The sequence below is a fragment of the Leopardus geoffroyi genome, chromosome C3 (genome assembly GCF_018350155.1).
Source record: "Leopardus geoffroyi isolate Oge1 chromosome C3, O.geoffroyi_Oge1_pat1.0, whole genome shotgun sequence".
Lineage (NCBI taxonomy): Eukaryota > Metazoa > Chordata > Mammalia > Carnivora > Felidae > Leopardus > Leopardus geoffroyi.
Window position 1 is genome coordinate 142,054 of NC_059338.1, and position 18,966 is coordinate 161,019.

Here is an 18,966-nt window from a genome sequence, read left to right on the forward strand (position 1 = left end):
AGCAAGCATGGAGCCTAAGGTTTTTAAAGGGCTTTTAAATGAATGATTTCTTCTAAACCTCACTCGTGTTCGTGGGAAAGAATTGTCAGAGACTTAGAATCAGGGACAGGGAAGGGACCCAGGAAGAGTTAGGGCCCAGTGATGGGTAGAGGCTGCGGATTGAGGAAACAGGTTCAGGGTGCAGGAATGAATGGGGCAAGAGTCAGGGGGAGCTGCCTGAATCGCAGGAGGGACATCGTTCCCCCCTCTGTTCTCCCTCTCTCTGAGAGCAGAGCTGGCCGATTAGGGGCTCGCGCCTGCGGGTGCCACAGCCTCCCCTGGCCTGCCTGGGTGTTCCTTGCTGCCCCCACCCCCCCACCCCCGCCCCAGCTGGCAGGCCTGGAGAGGCCACAGGGACTGGTCGCTGAGCAACAGGAGTTTCCGAAGCAGAGAGATGATGCAGGAGAAGGCTCCCCGGAGGGCAGACGGCAGCCAGGGGGAGACAGAAGGGGAGGAGGCAGGCTTCTTCCTGGACCAAAATCCTACCTGGGCCTCTGCAGTCACACTCAGGGAACATCTGAGTCACCTGCCCCACTCCTCTGACACTTGAGAGAAAAACATAATGTAATGAGAAGAAAAGGGAAAGCTTGAAAGGTCGAGAAAACCAAAATCCCCTGTTGCTGGACACGACCTTTACCCGCCTCCTTCTGAAAGGCCCCCAGACCACCCAGGCGGCCAGCAGTGTGGGGTCAGTTACCCACCAGCCTTTAATCCGAAGGGAAGGAACATCATGACTGATATTTTCTGGGGGAAGGAAAATTCCCATTTCATTTATCAGATCATGTGTCTGGAATTTCATCTCAAAAATTATGGTCACCCCCCAACCCCCTCACTTCCACCCTCCTGTCGCCCCTTTGAGGCCCTTTGTCCTTCTCTGAAGGACCAGGATCCTAAGTGACAACAGCCCTCAGCCCACGGTTTGGGGGGCAGGAACAAAGGTTGAGAGGGTGATATCCTCAGCCTGCTGCAATGGTGTGGCCTCCCAAGGGTGGCAGGGCCTGGCAGGGCAGGGCCCTCCTGACCCAGCCCTCCCCCCGCCCCCCAACCCAGGCATGACCAAACTCCATTCCAGACCCCAGCCAGGAGCAGATATGACCTTCAGTCCCTCCAGAGGTGAGGCTGGGGTGGGAGGAGACAGTGTGCTGGCCAAGACCCCCCAGCTGGGGTGTTCCAAGTCTTAGAGGGTTGTTTCCTTGCCCTCGGCCCCTTGGTCAATTCCATCACGCACACATACACATGGACGCCCTTCCACTCACCCCTTCCTTCCTTCGCTAGTTGGCTCCGCACAAAACAGCTGCCAACAACCAGGGCTCCCCACCCCCACATGCCCCTCAACTCCCACCCATACTCAGAGTCTCAGACCGTCAGCCTCAAAGCTTCCAAGAATCTTTATTGAACTTATCCACATCGTGCACACACCTGCTGGAGCCAGGGTGAGGCCCTGTGGCCACTGCCAACAGGCGAGACCCCAGCTGGCAGGCCCCCCACCCGCATGACGGGCATTCACTTCTTCCGGGGCTGCTTATCCGGGAAGCCTTCAAAGAACTCGTTGCACATCATGGCGACACAGGACAGGAAGACACAGTACTCCTGGAAGTCCACTTCATTGTCCTTGTTGCTGTCCAAGTTGCTCATCAGTCTCTGAAAGGCCGCATCATCCGTCCTTTTCTGCAAGGAAGAGGCGACAGATAGAACCACAAAGCCTGGATGGAGCCGAGTCTAGACCAGGGTTCCATCTCCAGATGGGGGCACAGGAGAGCCACTCCCAGGAGGCCTGCCCTGGGCGCTCTGCTCTGGGCTCTCAGGGGCTGAGCTGGGGCCACAGAAGGCCAACCCGAGGGGTGAGGAAGTCTGAGTACCTGGGTGCAGCTGGAGAGGGGGACCGCAGCGTCTTCCCCAAGGTTGTTTCAAGAATCCAGTCAGACAATAGGCACGAAAGTAAATGTACAATGTTTATTTGTTTACTGGGGGGGGGGGGGGACACCACGAGTGGGGGGAGGGGCCGAGGGAGAGAGAGAATAACAACCAGACTCCACACTCCGCACGGAGCCCAATGCGGAGTTCGAGCCCTCAAACCATGAGATCATGACCGAGCTGAAATCAAGAGTCAGATGCTTGACCTACTGAGCTACTCAGGCACCTAGAAAGTAACGCATAAACTGCATAAAGTTTGATATAGATGGGAGCTGTGATTGAGGGGGGCGCAGTAAGCATGTGTCTCCATAAGTGTGTCTTCACATTCACAAGCCAGACTCAAAAATTGTTCATTGCTGGACTGATGGCAACAGGACAGTCCTGACTCGCGGGTCTCGGCTTTGCACTCTGCCTACCTTAGGAAGTGATTTAGCCTCTCTGAGCTTTTGTTTCCCTTCAGTTAAGCTGTGCAAAGCACCTGGCAGAGTCTGGTCCGCAACCTACCTGTTCATTCCCAGCCCTCTTCCTGCTGGGCTCTAGGAACAGAGTGGTGGGTGCTCAGTGTGTGTCCAACCAAGCCGTCAGGGCGAGCTCTCTGCCCCAACTTCCCCATCTCGGTGACAGATGCCTGCTGTGGCTACAGCCCCCACCCAGGCCTTGCCCCTCCTCGGTGGGGAAGGGGACACATGGGGCCTACTCCCAGGCAGTGGCCACTCACCCCTAAGAAGCTGGGCAGCTCCCGGGTCAGCAGCTCCTTTAGCTCTGACTTGTTGAGCTTGAACTTGTCACCCTCCTTGCCAGAGTATTTGTGGAAGGTGGACACCATCACATCCAGAGCCTTCTCCAGGGGGTACGCCATGGTGGCAGTCAGGATCTGAGGACAGGGTCCCAGAGACACCCTTATCTTCCCCATCCGCACCCTCAACTTGTGTTCAGAATGTCAGAATGTCTCATCCCACTCCCACCCCTCGGGGAGCACTTGATGACACTCTGCTGCCACCAGAGGAGGACCCCAGAACGGTGGGGCTCAGCTCCTGGTGGGGAAGGTGCACAGTGGGAAGCGGATGCTTCAGGCAGCAAACTCGCCAGCCTCCCTCAGGCTGGGCCTCTCCAACAGACGGCTCCACCCCTCACTCAGGCCTCCCGTGACCACAGCAGCCGCACCCTGGTGCGGCTGGAGGCCTGCCCAGGGGCCTGCAGCGGAAAAAACCAGCGACCAAGCCCTAGAGTAGGGAGGGGCAGGGTGAAGTGGCGGGGGGCAGGGATGCAGGGGAGGGGAGGGGAGGCGAGCTGCCTCTGGCCGGGCTGCCGGGTGCAGGGCAGAAGCTCAGAGGACACGACCAGACAAACGGCCACAGTTGCCTTCACTTGGCTCCCCACACTCGAGTGTGCACACACAGGCTTGTGCAACCAGCAAACACAAGCCGATGTGCACACCCACATGCCACACACACACCATCACATACTACAGCAACAGCATGTGCAAAAGCCAGCATCTCAGTACCGCTCAGCTCGGTCAGATCCAGCCACCTGCACTTCTGTTTTGTGTGGGGTTTTTTTTCCCTCTTGCACATGCATGCACACGGGTGCACGCACATCCACACACACACCCCAGGGCCTCCACATCGGAATCTCACACTGGACCCATTTAGCACTCCTGGCCCCCACCAGCCGCTCCTTCTGCCCAGCCTGCCCCAGCCTTGGCCTGACACCCTTGTGTGCTAGTTGGGAGGCCACGACTCACCAGGCGAAGAGGAAGAGACGAGAAGAGAGGGTGAGAAGAGAGGAAGAGTGGGGAGAGCCCAGCGGTCTGTGCTATTTATACCCTGGCCAGGCCCTGCCCATGGCAGGGGTTGGGGAAGAGGGAGAGACAGTCCTCCTGCGGCCCCTCCACCAGCCCTGCTGGAAACCCAGCTCCCTGCCCTGGGTTGGCACACTGGACAATGGGGAGCCCACACGGGCAGGGCTCTCAGGAGAGTGGGCACCCCCCCAGTGGCCCAGCACAACCTGAGCTTTCAGGAGCCAGAAGAAGTCTGTGCCATGGGTGTGGGGGCCAGGGAGGAAGCGGTCCCACTGGGCACCTAGAAAAGGGGGTACGGGGTGGTGAGTGAGACATTGCCCTGGAAATGCGCCCGGCTGGCTCAGATGGTAGAGTGTGCCGCTCTCGATCTCGGGGTTGTGTGATCCCACACTGGGCGTGGAGCCTGCTTAAAAGAATAAATTAGGGGCGCCCGGGTGGCTCAGTCGGTTGGGCGTCCGACTTCGGCTCAGGTCATGATCTCACGGTCCGGTCCGTGAGTTCGAGCCCCGCGTCGGGCTCTGTGCTGACAGCTCAGAGCCTGGAGCCTGTTTCAGTCTGTGTCTCCCTCTCTCTCTCTGACCCTCCCCCGTTCATGCTCTATCTCTCCCTGTCTCAAAAATAAATAAAATGTTAAAAAAAAAAAAAGAATAAATTAAATAAAGCCTTAAACAAAATTTGCCCTAGAAATGTGGCTGCCCGGGAACTATGGGGGGGGGGGGCACCCAGGCTCAGTGCTCGTGCTGCCTTTCCCCTCTCTAGAGGGTTCTCTGACATGCTGAGTGAGGCCCAGGGCAGGAGCTGGGAGTCTGGAGGAGGAACAGGCCAACACCCAAAGTCGCTGCTGGGACCATCCCAGGCGTGTCAGTGGACGAAGGTCCTGGCTGAGGCGGTGATGGAGTGGGAGTCAGGTGCAGGGCTCAGGGATGGACTGCAGCTACCCAGGGTGGTGGGGAAGGGGCATCTGGAGTTGGGATGGTGTTAAGGTGAAGCATGCACGGTGGGGTGCAAAGTTAAAGGAGCAATCCCACAAAACAAGGAAGGCAGGGAACGGGGTCAGCTTCTCAGTGCCGTAGGAACCCGCATTGACCTTCCCGTGGCTACAGCCTCAGGGGCGGGGTCTGTCTGCAGGCGTCCCCTTCCCCCTCCAATGCAGGGCACCACACGCCTCCCTGGCCAGGAGCAGTACCCCAGTCAGACCTCAGACACCCTAATCCTATTAGTTCTGCTCTCTGGACTCCCACAGCCAGGCAGGGACAAGCCCGCCACACCCCTACGCCCCACCCCTACCCTCCTCCTCAGAGTGGCCTCACAGAGGACTGAGCTCTGTCCCCAGGGAACGGATGCCCTGGCGTCCTCCTTGGCAGCCCAAGGGAGCTTCAGAGAGCGTTGGTGGTATAGTGGTGAGCGCAGCTGTCTTCCAAAGACCCCAGAGAGACGGAGAAAGAGAACCCCCCAAAGCCCCTGGACGCTGTCCTTGTATTGACCCCACCGCTCTTGCCAGAGCTGGAGACCAGGCTGCTGCCAAGCTGACACCTGCCCTGAGACCAGAGAGAAGGGAAGACTCTGCCCCAGGCCCCGGCTGTCCTCCCAGAAGAAGCAAACCAGACCAAGCGACACCAGCACTTTATTAGGGGTTGAATGTGCCCTTCCCCACCACAGTCACGGCCGTGGGAGGGGGCGGCAGCTCTGTGACTCTCTAGCTGGGATGCTGGAGGTGCAGGACGGGGGGTGGGGGGACAGGTCCTGCCCGAGCAGACCCCTGTCCTCAGGAGCAGAGCCTACTGGGAGCAGGGGGTCACGGGGGTCACGTCCTTGAAGTAGTCGTGGCAGAAAGTGCAGAGGCAGGCCAGGGAGCGCACGTACTCCACAAAGTCCACCTTGCAGTCCTTGTCGGTATCCAGGACGCTCATGAATGCACTGTAGTCACTCTCTCGGAGCCCCATCTGTGCAGTGGCGGGGGGGGGGGGGGGGCGATGTTGAGGACAGAGCATGCCACCACCCCCCCTCCCCTCCTGGGTGGTCCCACACCTCCCCTGAACCTCAGTGCCCCCTGAACCCTCCTTCTCAGACCCCCCCCCCCCCGCTGGCTGCTGAGTGCCTACTATGGGTCAGGAACTCTCCACAGTGCTGTGAATCAGTCCTCCCAGCAGCCCTGCAAAGCAGCAGGTGCAGTGACTGTCTTCCCGAGACACGGATGAGACCTCAGGGGCCCACGGCCTCGCCTGTACCCCACCTGCCGGGGGCTTGTCCCCGGCTCCGCCTCTGCAGAGTCCAGGCAGTGCTGCCCTGCAGCCTGGGCCCCCAGGGGGCTCACCGGGGTCCAGGTGGGCAGCTCCTTCTGTAGCAGCTCCTTGAGCCCTGCCTGGCAGAGCCCATGCTTGCCCCCGGAGAGCTCTGCGTATTTCCGGAAGGTGCTCACGACCGCAGCCAACGCCTGCTCCAGAGGTGTGGCCATCCTCACTGTGGGAGAACAAGGGCTGACTCACGCCAGAGGCCCAGGGCACCTCTGCCCGCTGCGCTTCCCAGGGTCTGCTCCCAGTCCTGTCTTAATCTCCACTCGGCTTCCAGCCCCACAAGCTCCACCTCCTCTGAGCAGCCCTCTCCCTTAAGCTCTCCGGCTCCTTCTAATTTTCCCCCTACTGACCCCGCTGTTATTCTCCCGGCAGAGGTCTCGTTTCCCTAACATCACTGCACACTTCTCAGGGAGAGTGCCCTGTCCCCTGACTGCACCCCCATCCTGGGGATCCCCGAGGACTCCCCAGTTCTCTGCCTTTGGGCATCCCTGACACCCAGGAAGGGCTCAGCCCCAACCACCCCATGAGATCCACAGCCCCCTGGCCTAAAGGATCCCAGCTCCTTCTGTAGGAAACAGCCGGAGGGGAGGCGGGGCCGTTCCCAGGGGAGCCCAGGGCCTCCCTGCTCGGTCCCCCCGGGGGACAGGAGTCTGCAGCACGGCTGCCAGTGCCAGGGCTCTCTCCCTGATTCCCCTCTGCTGGGCCCTGTGGAGTGAGAGGCGCGCATGGCTGGGGGCTGCGGTCCCTTTGTGACAGCCCTGTGGCGCAGGGCGTCTGGGTTCTCAGTAGACGAAAGGGCCACACACCCAGGGAATAGCAACCTCAGAGGTGCTCAGCGGCCCTTCGGGGCTCCTGCCAGCCGGGCTGATGCCACCGCGCTTGATCTTTCAGAAGCTGGGTGCCTGGAGACTGGAGGGATTCCTCTTCCCGGCGTAGCCCTGGCCTGTCTCAGGCTTCAGCAGGAAGGGGGGGGGGGGGACAACATGGAAAGGGAGCCAACACCAGTGCTTTTAGCCCGCGGCCCCCACCCCTGCAGACCTCAGCTCTGCACACCCCTGAGTGTACAAAGAACCCCTGAGCCCACCATATGTGACTGCCCTCACCTCTCTGGTCCCTGCTGTGCTCATCACTCTGCCCCCAGACCCAGACCTGGGCCAGGAGACAGACCCCGAACTGCCCAGCACCCAATCCAGGGCAGGACCCAAGCAGCTGGCACTCACCACTGGTGTCGGCGTTTCAGTTGTAGGAGGCAAGAGACAGGACATCCCTATTTGTACTCTCCCATGGAAGGAAGGAAGCAATTACGGGGGCCCAAGTAGGTCAAGCTGAGGATGCCCCCAGGGGCTCCCCTGCCTCTTTCCCTGGCGGCCCTTATTACCAGCCCCACTACCCCCCCCCCCCATCCATGCACACATCAAAGGCCAAGTCTGGGCCACAGACACTACCCCCTCATTGCCTGCCCCCAGAGTTGGGGACCGGGCGCAGCACCCCACCCCTGATCTTCCAGCGCCCGTTGGAGGAGATAGGCTAACCCCTCACATCTGTCCCCACCTCTTCACTCTGAACAAGCACCCTAGAAGCATGCAAAGTGGGGGCACACTTAGCCTCACCCCTAGGGAACCCCTGTGCCAACGGGGATCTTGGAGGCATCTGCTTAGCCCCCCCTATTTACAAGTGAGGACACTGAGGTATGAGACACCCTCCCTGCCTGGCCTCTGGATCAGTGTCCTTGGTCACTTTCAGCTGTGAACGGCTCTCCCCCATGTGAGACCTTCTTCAGCGGGCCTGGAGCAAGAGGAAGGCCAGTTGCCGCCAGAGCCCTTCCACGGTCATGCTGACTCCTCTGCGGCCCCCATGGCCCCCAAGAGCTGCGAGTGACCTCAGACCCTGCACGGCCCCCTGTGCGTACAGCCTGAGGTCTGTGTCCTGCCCTCCATTCCGGGAGGGTCCGATGGGGTGGGGCTGGGTTTCCTCTGGCTCTAGCTGGAGTGTGGAGCCCTTTGGGGTCCCAGCATCATGGGGGCTGCCCCTGTGTCTCCTCTCCTCAACGAACGCTGGGCTTCAGGCTCTGTCTTCCTCACTCCACAGACTGTGAAACCAAAGGTCCTTTTGGCTTAGTGGGGCCAGTGCTCTCAGGGCATGAGGGGCCCTGGTGTCCTGCTCACCTCTGGGACTCAGCATTCTCTTACTGCCCTGTGAGCTCTTCATTGCTTTGAAACATGTTATTTTTTAATTCTATCCAGCATTTTTTGTTACTTTTAGCTGGAGCAGGCACAAAGCACCATATTATCAGACGTGGAAATCCCTCCATATCACTTCTCTGTGCCCTCATGCATGCCCCAGCCTGAGAGACCCCTCCCTGTTTCACAGCCCGAGAGCCCAGCACCCAGAGGAGGGTGGGAAGGGGGGGAGGAGAGCAGCACCCAGGCCTCCAAAGAAGCCCTATTGTTTGTGGAGGCAGCCCCAGATCTCACGACACCTTGACCTCAGCCAGGGGGCCCAGCATCCAGGCCCAGCCTGGGCATCATCTCCTTGAGGACTCAGCCCCTGCAGGTGAAGGGAACAAGCAGGGGAGGGAAGGGAGAGCTGTGATTAGCCCTGTTTTATAGGCAAGGTTATGAGGAGCAGGGGGGACAGAAGTGGGGACCAGCAGCTAATCCAATTCCAGGCCACTCACTGACTCCAGCCTGTGATACCCCAGCCTTGCCGGCAGAGCTGAAGCAGGGTCACCCCACCCCTCTGGGCCTCACGTCCCTATCTGTTGCGGATCAAGGGTAATAATGGTGGCTACTTCCTGGGATTCCTTCGGGGCTTACATCAGTCCGTGTGTACAAAACGCACACACAGCGCCTGCTCATAGTCAGGGCACAGATGTTAACTGAGAGGTAGGTAACTTGCCTGAGGTCACATACCTAACAAGTGGCAGGCCTAAGAGCCACTCATTATTCATGTAACTATTTAAGTCACCTGTCTGAGGCACCGTGGGTGTGCTCAGAAACAAGACAGATTCGTCCTGGGTCTGTGGCGATGACAACCAAATGGGGGACACAGGTGACAACAAACAAACGTAGGCCAGGTTGGTGGTATCCGTGCCAAGGGAAAGGGGGGTGGCGGGCTGGCACCGAGTGCGGGGTCCTCAGCCTGCGGCCCCTTCCCCCCCCCCCCCAGTGAGGTGCGCCTGTTTGCCCGCTGCGGGGGAGGGGCGGGCGCTCACCCGGGAGGCGGGCACAGCTCCCTGGATGCTCCTCCTTCCCCACCCTCCACGGTCCACTTGATTCTGTGCCTTGGAGCCCTCACCACAGCTGGTGATGCAGGGGTGGAGCCTGCTGCTGAGGACGGCAGTACATCTAGAAGGTGAGTCTCTGCCCCAGCTGTGGGTGGGAGGGTGGGAGAGATGCCCTCTGACCTGGAAGGACTTCCTACAGCACTGACCCTCCCCCTCCTCTCCCTCCCCTTCCCCTCCCTCTCCCTGCCCCCCTCCCTGCCCTCCTCACCCTCCCCTCCCCTCCCTTTCCCTGCCTCCCCTTTCCCTGTCCCCCTCCCCCTCCCCTCCTTCCCCTCCCCCTCCCTTTCCCTCCCTCTCTCTCCTCCCCCTCCCCCTCCATCTCTCCTCCCTTCTCCCTCCCTTCCCCTCGCCCCCCTTCCCTCCCCCTCTCCTTTCCTCCCCTCCCCCCTCTTCTTTTCTCCCTCCCCCTCCCCCTCTCCCCACGCCCTCCCCCTTCTCCTTCCTCTCCCCTTCTCTCTCCTTCTCCTCCTCCCCCTCCACTGCCTCCACTATTATCACCACAGCCTTTGAAAGGCTCTTGGGAAATTGCATTGCCCTCTGAAGGTCAGTGTCTGGTTCTTCACCTCAAGGAGAAATAAAGAGCACCTGTTTATTCAAGTGCTTGTTCCAGAAGGACCTGGGCCCAAGGGACAGGGTAAGCACTCCCAGTCCCCCAGCCCCATGGAGCCACGAGCTGTTGTCCCTCTGATGCGAGTTATTTCTCATCATCTAAGCCACCTGTGGGGAGGTGAGGAGGGAATGTTTGATTACTGGGGCTGCAGCCAGAGAAACCTTTGCTGGGGATGTCTGAACTGAGACCAAGGAGAGCCTGTGGGGCTTAGACCTGTTACCGCTTTTGATGGCCAAGTCAATGCCAGTTGTGCCCACTTCCCAGATGGGAGCAGTGAGTTGGTGGAGAGATCATGTGACCTGAAGCTAGGAGCATGGGGAGCCCCATTTCAGTCATTCCCCGGTCTCAGAAGCCACCTTGGACTCCAGTACCTCTTTCTTGGAGGGTCAATAGGCTGTCAAGGGTAGGCCCAAAAGAGCAAAGGCTGAGGCGGCAGCAATCCCCGATAGGAGGTGAGGCTCTCCTGGGGCTCTCCTTCCAGCTGTAGCCCCAAGAGCAGGTGGGAAGTAACTTGGCCAACGGTCCTCTGAACAGTGCCATTTTCTGGACCCTCCTGCTCTGCCTCAGCAGAGATCTTCTGAGAGGATTCTTGCGACCAGCTGGGTAAGTCTGGCGTTTGTTAGTGTGTCAAATGCTCAGAAGCAAAAGAAATTAGCCCCATTTAATGCCCAGCCATCTGAGGCCAGTCTCCACCAGCCAAAACAGTCCAAGAATGGGGAACTGAGTCCCAGCAGAAGCCAGGATCCATCGTGAGCAATCAGACCACCACCAAGTGAGTCGGGTTTCCCCTTGATTCAGAATCAAGAGACCAAGAAGGTCTGGACTCTGCTCCCCTGTGAGAAATAAACCCACTGACCCAATCAAAGGAGGGACCATGGAGACTTACAACACAGTGAAGCAAGGCTTTAACCAACATTCTTGCAAGAGCACGTCTGATGGACAGGCAAGCTCGGGGCAGTTACAGCAACTTACCTCCTAGTGTGAAGTCCTTCCCCTGGTTCCTCATTGGCTGAGCACTACAGAGGTAAGTGCCTCCCCCGGTTCCTCATTGGCTGAGCACGACAGAGGTTACAGCCTTACCCAGAAGTCACCTGTGCCCCCATAAGACAAAAAGTAGTCTGATTGGAACAAATGCACATTCCTTGAGGTGAGGCAGAGACTCCAGTTCTTTGGCTCATGCTCATTGCAAAGCCGGCAAAATGGAGAGGGGAAGAAGAACCAGAAAGTGATATGTCTAAGGGTTTGGGACTCTATTGTTTGGGGGGATGGGGTTCATACATATTTCCAATAGGTTGTAAACCTATTGGTAACTAGACAGCACAGCTTTATTTGGTATTTCTGAAAATGCATCATCTCACTTACTCTCACATCACCCAAGTCCCCTTGCCTTCACACAAACCCCAAGGCATTGGACGTAGCCAGAAGAAGGGGAGGAAGACCTTTGACTCCAGTATCCTGTGTCCTGTAGACGTGAGGCCTTTCTTACAGACCAGGGTCAAGTCCCAGCACTGCTCCTTATTCGACTCTCCCAGCCCCGATTCCCTCCTCTTGGAAGTGCAGTTACTACCAGCACAGCCCTCTTCCAACCGTTGTGAGGACTCGAGGAGACAGTGCTCGACAGGCCCAGCAGAGAGCCTGGGCGGAGGGACACCTCCAGGAACTGCAGACGCTGCTCCCTCCCTGTTTCCTCCTCTGTGGAGAGAGTCTAGTGACGGGGCTGAGAGAGCAGCTGTGGGAGTGTTTCTCTCCATCTCGGGCCCTCTCCTACAAGATGGTAGCAGGCGGGCTTCTGTCTTCTTGTCGCTGGGCCTGACCAGCCTGCCTCGCTGGCCCAGACACATGGTTACTCAGAAGCATGAGAACCAGCAGGTTGTCCCCTGTACCTTCTCCCTCAGCTCCCTTCCGTCTTCGGGGCTCTAGTCTGAGCGCCTCCTAAGTGTCTGGCAAGCATCACACTTTCCCATGGAAGTAAGAAAAGTAAGAAAGCAACTGCCCAGCCTCTCTTTCCTTATAATTAAAACCTAGGGGTGCCTGAGTGGCTCAGTTGGTTAAGCATCCAACTTTGGACCTCAGGTCAGGTCTTGACCTCAGGGTCATGAGTTCAACCCTGCATTGGGCTCCATGCTGGGCATGAAGCCTACTTTGAAAATTTTTTTTTTAATTTTTTTTAACTTTTTTTTCTTTCAAAGTGTCAACATACCCAGCTAAAGCTACTTGGTTTCAGCTAAGCCATATTTCATTTTTATGACCAAAGAGTTGCAAGTGGAAATACCTGGAGAGAGTACTTCCTGCATAATAAAAAAGCAAAGTCTCGGGGCACTTGGGTGGCTCAGTTGGTTAAGCGTCTGACTTCACCTCAGGTCATGATCCCACAGTCCGTGAGTTTGAGCCCCGTGTCGGGCTCTGTGCTGACAGCTCAGAGCCTGGAGCCTGTTTCAGATTCTGTGTCTCCCTCTTTCTCTCTCCTCCCCCATTCATGCTCTGTCTCTCTCTTCTCAAAAATAAATCTCAGTGGAAGATTTCTACATCTTACCCTTCCTCTATCTTCCAGACTGGAACATGGACAGTGAAACCTGGGGCTATAGCAGCCATCTTGTGATCATGAAGCAGCATGCAAGAGGGGAAAGGCATATATACTATAGGTTACAAAGAAAAAAGAAAAAAAATGAAAAGACACTTAGTGCCCCTAAACCAACCCTGAACTGCCCACCCCAGACTTCTTGTTATATAAGACAATTAAAGCCGCTGTTATTGGTCAGGTTATCTGCAATTCATAGGTGAATAAATTCCAAATGGATAGACAATTTTACATCTGAAAGTGGAGTTCTAAAGTAAAAGAATCTAAAATGTGGAATTGGCTAAGCAGAGGAGGGAAGACAGAGAGACAGGAGAACCCAATATGTGCAGGCTGGAAAGCCGGGACCCTTGTTATGAAATGACAAAATATTTGGTCTAATTGTCCATTGGTGTACCTTGGGATGCAGACCAAATGGAAACCTAAATGTAGTGATAAAGGAATTGGTACAAAAAGTGTAGAAAGTTAGCATGAGGCGGTTCCTTGAATCTTTCATCAAAGACCTGCAAAAGTGGGATGCTGCTATTACAAAAACCTGAAGCACGTGTCATTGGCTTTGGGACCAGGCAATGACTGAAAGCTACACGGACCTCCAGGAGGTTAGTAGTAATAACTGGAAGGACAGTGAGGAAATTGTTACTGAAGCTAAAGAAAAGTGACCCCTGTTGTGTAGCAGTGGAATGTCTGGGAACATTACTGTCTATGGTAATATGGAAAACAGAAAGAGCACCTAATGAACTCATGGGTTTAGCTAAGGAGAAGTTTAGGTGGGATGTTGCAAGTGCCTGCTTCTTCTGGATGCCTATGATAAAATATGATATGAGAAGGAAGAGATGAACTAAAAGACTCAGTCTTTTTAAAGGAAATATAGAGGGCCCCAAACAATCTTTACAGCCAGCAAATGGCTCTCGAAGTAATAAATGGCTTCAGGACAAAGATCAAACCCAGGGTCTTGCCAATAAAAAGAGATCGGGGAAAAACTGAAGTCAAAGTAGAGACTTAAAAAGATTTAAGGACAAGTCTCATAGATCTAGATAAACAAGTTGGCTTCTAATAATTTTAGAAGTGTGCCTCTTTTCATGCAAAAGCAGCAGAATACACATTCTTCTCCAGTGCACATGGAACATTCTCCAAGATAGACCACATACTGGCTCACAAAACAGCCCTCAATAAATATAAAAGAATTGAGATCATACCATGCACACTTTCACATCACAATGCTATGAAACTTGAAATCAACCACAGGAAAAAGTTTGGAAAACCTCCAAAATGCATGGAGGTTAAGGAACACCCTACTAAAGAATGAATGGGTCAACCAGGCAATTAGAGAAGAAATTTAAAAATATGTGGAAGCAAATGAAAATGAAAACACGACAGTCCAAACACTTTGGGATGCAGAAAAGGCAGTCCTAAGAGGAAAATACATTGCAATCCAGGCCTATCTCAAGAAACGAGGAAAATCCCTAATATAAAACCTAACTGCACACCTAAAAGAACTAGAAGCAGCAAAGAAACCCCAAAGCCAGCAGAAAAAGAGAGATAATAAAGATTGAAGCAGAAATAAACAATATAGAATTTCTTAAAAAGTAGAATAGATCAATGAATCTAAGAGCCGGTTTTTTGAAAGAAGAAAAGAAGCCAGGCTTCTCAAAAAGAAAAGAGAGAGGACCCAAATAGATAAAATTACGAAAATGGAATTATCACAACCAATCCCTCAGAAATACAAACAATTATCAGGGAAATATAAAATACTATGAAAAATTATATGCCAACAAACTGGACAACCTGGAAGAAATGGGCAAATCCTTAGACACCCACACAATACCAAAACTCAAATGGGAAGAAATAGAAAATGTGACCAGACTATAATCAGCAAAGAAATCGAATCGGTTATCAAAAATCTCCCAACAAATAAGAGTCCTGGACCAAATGGCTTCCCAGGGAAATTCTGTGACATTTAAAGCAGAGTTAATACCTACTCTTCTCAAGCTGTTCCAAAAAATAGAAATGGAAGGAAAACTTGTGGACTCATTCTTTGAAGCCAGCATTACCTGGATTCCCAAACCAGACAGAGACCTCACTAAAAAGGAGAATTACAGGCCAATATCCCTGATGAACATGGATGCGAAAATTCTCAACAAGATACTAGCAAATCAAATTCAACAGCATGTTAAGAGAATTATCCACCATGATCAAGCGGAATTCATTCCTGGGCTGCAGGGCTGTTTCAATATTCGCAAATCAATCAATGTGATACATCATATTAATAAGAGAAAGGATAAGAACCATATGATCCTGTCAATAGATGCAGAAAAAGCATTTGACAAAATACAGCATCCTTTATTAATAAAAACCCTCAAGAAAGTGAGGATAGAAGGAACATAACATCATAAAAGCCATATATGAAAAGTCCACAGCTAATATCATCCTCAATGGGGAAACACTGAGAGCTTTCCCCCTGAGATCAGGAACATGACAGGGATGTCCACTCTCACCACTGTTGTTTCACATAGTGTTGGAAGTCCTAGCCTCAGCAATCAGACAACAAAATGAAATAAAAGCCATCTAAATTAGCAAAGAAGTCAAACGTTCACTTTTCACAGATGACATGATACTCTACATGGAAAACTCGAAAGACTCCACCAAAAAGCTGCTAGAACTGATACATGAATTCAGCAAAGTCGCAGGATACAAAGTCAATGTACAGAAATCGGTTGCATGTCTATACACCAATAATGAAGCAACAGAAAGAGAAATCAAGAAATCAGTCCCATTTACTACTGCACTGAGAACCATAAAATACCTAGAAATAAACCTGACCAAAGATGTAAAAGATTTATATGCTGAAAACTATAGAAAATTTATGAAAGAATTTGAAGAAGACACAAAGAAAAGCAAAAACATTCCATGCTCATGGATTGGAAGAACAAATATTGTTAAAATGCCAATACTGTCCAAAGCAATCTACACGTTCAATGCAATCCCAATCAAAATTGCACTGGCATTTTCCTCAGAGCTAGAACAATCCTAAAACTTGTATGGAACCACAAAAGACCCCAAATAGCCAAAGTAATGTTGAAAAGGAAAACCAAAGCAGGAGGCATCACAATACCGGACTTTTTAGTCTCTACTACAAAGCTGTAATCATCAAGACAGTATGGTATTGGCAAAACAACAGACACATAGACCAGTGGAATAGAACAGAGAACCCAGAATTAGGTCCACAAATGTATGGCCAACTAATCTTTGACAAAGCAGGAAAGAGTATCCATGGAAAAATGTCTCTTTAGCAAATGGTGCTGGGAGAACTGGACAGCAACATGCAGAAGAATGAAACTGAACCACTTTCTTACACCATATACAAAAATAAACTCAAAATGGATGAAGACCTAAATGTGAGACAGGAAACCATCAAAACCCTACAGGAGAAAACAGGCAACAACCTCTTTGACCTCAGCCGCAGCAACTTCTTACTTGACACATCTCCAAAGGCAAGGGAAGTAAAAGCAAAAACCAACTATTAGGACTTGATCAAGATAAAAAACTTCTGCACAGGAAAGGAAACAATCAACAAAATTAAAAGGCAACCGACAAAATGGGAGAAGATATTTGCAAACGACATATCAGATAAAGGGTTAGTATCCAAAATCTATAAAGAACTTACCAAACACAACACCCAAAAAACAAATAATCCAGTGAAGAAATGGGTAGAAGACACAAACAGACGCTTTTCCAAAGAAGACCTCCAAACGGCCAACAGACACATGAAAAGATGTTCAACATGGCTCACCATCAAGGAAATACAAATCAAAACCACACTGAGATACCACCTCCCACCAGTCAGAATGGCTAAAATTAACAATTCAGGAAAATACATGTGGAATTTCAGAGGATGTGGAGAAACAGGAACCCTCTTGCATCGTTGGTGGGAATGCAACCTGGTGCAGCCAGTCTGGAAAACAGTGTGGAGGTTCCCCCAAAAAATTAAAAATAGAACTACACTATGACCCAGCAATTGCAATACTAGGAATTTATCCAAAGGATACAGAAGTGCTGATGCATAGGGGCACATGCACCCCAATGTTTATAGCAGTACTATCAATAATAGCCAAATTATGGAAAGAGTCTAAATGTCCATCTACTGATGAATGGATAAAGAAGATGTGGTTTATATATACAATGGAATCTACTTGGCAACAAGAAAGAATTAAATCTTGCCATTTGCAACAATGTGGATGGAACTGGAGAGTATTATGCTAAGTGAAATAAGTCAGCCAGAGAAAGACAGATACCATGTGTTTTCACTCATATGTGGAACTTGAGAAACTTAACAGAAGACCATGGAGGAAGGGAAGGGGGAAAAATTGCTTCAAACAGAGAGGGAGGCAAACCATAAAAGACTCTTAAATACAGAGAACAAACTGAGGTTGCAGGTGGGGGATGCAGGGGAGAGGGGAAAGTGGGTGATGGGCATTAGGGGAGTACTTGTTGGGATGAGCACTGGGTATTGTACATAAGTGATGAATCATGGGAATCTCCTGCTGAAGCTAAGAGCACACTGTATACACTGTACATTAGCTAACTTGACAATAAATTGTATTTAAGATAATAAGATAAGATGGAAAAGAAAAGAAGAGGAAAGGAAAGGAAGGAAAGGAAAGGAAAGGAAAGGAAAGGAAAGGAAAGGAAAGGAAAGGAAAGGAAAGAAAGAAGTGTGCCTCTTAGACCCTTTCAGACAGGAGGGCCTTTCTCCCAGCTCCCTGTCCCTCAGTGTAAGGTAGGGAGGCACCAGTCTCAGAGAGATTTGTTAAGTGTGGCTTTTGTCTAACTAAGTGAATTATAAGTTGATACACAAGAAGTCCACAACCTTTTCCCTTTTTTAAAAAAATTTTAAATGTTTTTTAAATTTATTTTTGAGAGAGAGAGAAAGACAAAGCATGAGTGGGGGAGGGGAAAAGAGAGTGGGAGACACAAAACTGAAGCAGGGTCCAGGCTCTGATCTGTCAGCACAGAGCCCAACATGGGGCCAGAACCCACAAACTGTGAGATCATGACCTGAACTGAAGTCAGAGGCTTAACCAACTGAGCCACCCAGGCACCCCAAGTCCACAACATTTTTAAAGGAATTACATAAGCTTTGACTGAAAGGGATAGAGACAATTCAAACAAAAGAAGCTTTGGGTGATCGACTTCCTTGGGCAGAAGGCCCAAGGCTGAGAAAGCCGCTTAGCTACAAACACAGACATTGCGTACCGAAAATAAAGAGTTAAAGACAATGAAACCGAGAGCCAAGAGAGTGGATCCAAGAACCACTTATAGGAAGCAGAACTGGACACTAGTCAAGAATCTGGTGGCATGTGTCTGACTCAATTTCAGAATTGCTATGGACCAATGGCACTTTTGTGCCTTCAATCTACCACCACTCTTTTTGACTAGGAGTATTTATTACCTGTCTCACCTTTGTGTGTTGAATCTGTTCTTCATAGATCTTCAAGTCAAGGAGAACCACTCTTGATGAGGTACATGCAGAGATGACATCCAGATTCAGACCTGACATGGATGACAAGCCCCTCGGCCTCACATTGATGCCTTAATGAGGTGGATTTGGGGAAGGAGGTGACTGCATTTTGTACATGGTTGCTAGAAGTCAGACCATGGTATACAGTCTCCAAAGATGGCCACTGTTAACTTCATGCTACTGCTCCTCACATGAAAAGATGGGGCCTAATTCTCTTCTCCTTGAATCTGGGCCAGCATAATGACTTACTTGATCAACAGAATGCAGCAGAAATGATGCTCTTGGATTTCTGAGATAAATCTTAAAAAGCCTCATAGCCCCCTTTGGGGCCTCTTGGGCTGCTCACTTTGGGTACACTTCCTCTCAGAACCTAGATGCCATGTTCTGAGAAGCCCAAGCTACATAGAGAGGTCACAGGTAGGCATTCCAGCTGACTCCCAGCTAACAACTGGTGCCAAATGCCAGGGTAATTGAGTGAGCTACCTTGGAAACTGAATTAATTTGAACTTTCTGATGACTCCAGCCCCAACATCTGTCTTCAACTGCATGAGAGGTCCCAAATGAGAACCCCATTGACTGATTACAGTCTACTTATAGAACCTTGAGAGATAATAAATTTGTTTTAATTTAACAAGTGTTGGGTGGTATGTAATGCAGCAATAGGGGACAGAACAGCATCTCTGAGTCTGAATTCTGAATCTCAGACTTATTTTATAAGGCACTTAAATGCAAATTTCTTTATGCCATTGTTAGTCAGGTTTCCTGTGCCTTACAACTGAATACAGTCGTAACTGGTAGAGAATTTGGTAACTAGAAATGGGATCCACTAAGAGAGAGAGAGAGAGAGAGAGAGCCTAACATGTGTAATTAATTGAAGAGAGAAAGAATAAATATGAGGACCTCACCTTTGCCCTCTGGAAAGTCAGTGA

At 51.9% G+C, this 18,966-nt stretch overlaps 2 protein-coding genes and 1 long non-coding RNA gene across 6 annotated transcripts; 1 reads left to right on the forward strand and 2 right to left on the reverse strand.

Annotated features, from left to right (window-relative positions):
- Positions 1–1,409: 1,409 nt before the first annotated feature.
- S100A4 (S100 calcium binding protein A4) lies at positions 1,410–3,826 on the reverse strand. Of its 2 annotated transcripts, XM_045454267.1 has the most exons (3): positions 3,698–3,826; positions 2,672–2,827; positions 1,410–1,707 (listed from the first exon to the last, which is right to left on the reverse strand). In XM_045454267.1, exons 2-3 carry the CDS (start codon positions 2,810–2,812, stop codon positions 1,543–1,545), a joined length of 306 nt encoding a protein of 101 aa, XP_045310223.1. In that variant the 5' UTR covers positions 2,813–2,827; positions 3,698–3,826; the 3' UTR covers positions 1,410–1,542. The 2 variants fall into 2 exon arrangements, with proteins under 2 accessions (XP_045310223.1, XP_045310224.1); XM_045454268.1 differs by lacking the exon at positions 3,698–3,826 and having other exon boundaries at positions 2,672–3,049.
- Positions 3,827–5,366: 1,540 nt separating this feature from the next.
- S100A3 (S100 calcium binding protein A3) lies at positions 5,367–7,332 on the reverse strand. 3 transcript variants are annotated; one of them, XM_045453282.1, is made up of 4 exons: positions 7,269–7,332; positions 6,870–7,001; positions 6,069–6,214; positions 5,367–5,697 (listed from the first exon to the last, which is right to left on the reverse strand). In XM_045453282.1, exons 3-4 carry the CDS (start codon positions 6,207–6,209, stop codon positions 5,533–5,535), a joined length of 306 nt encoding a protein of 101 aa, XP_045309238.1. In that variant the 5' UTR covers positions 6,210–6,214; positions 6,870–7,001; positions 7,269–7,332; the 3' UTR covers positions 5,367–5,532. The 3 variants fall into 3 exon arrangements, with proteins under 3 accessions (XP_045309238.1, XP_045309239.1, XP_045309240.1); XM_045453283.1 differs by having other exon boundaries at positions 6,855–7,001; XM_045453284.1 differs by lacking the exon at positions 6,870–7,001 and having other exon boundaries at positions 7,269–7,307.
- Positions 7,333–10,867: 3,535 nt separating this feature from the next.
- LOC123586022 lies at positions 10,868–18,671 on the forward strand. Its single transcript, XR_006706542.1, has 2 exons — positions 10,868–10,968; positions 18,006–18,671. It is a non-coding gene; the product is annotated as an uncharacterized LOC123586022 (long non-coding RNA).
- Positions 18,672–18,966: the final 295 nt, after the last annotated feature.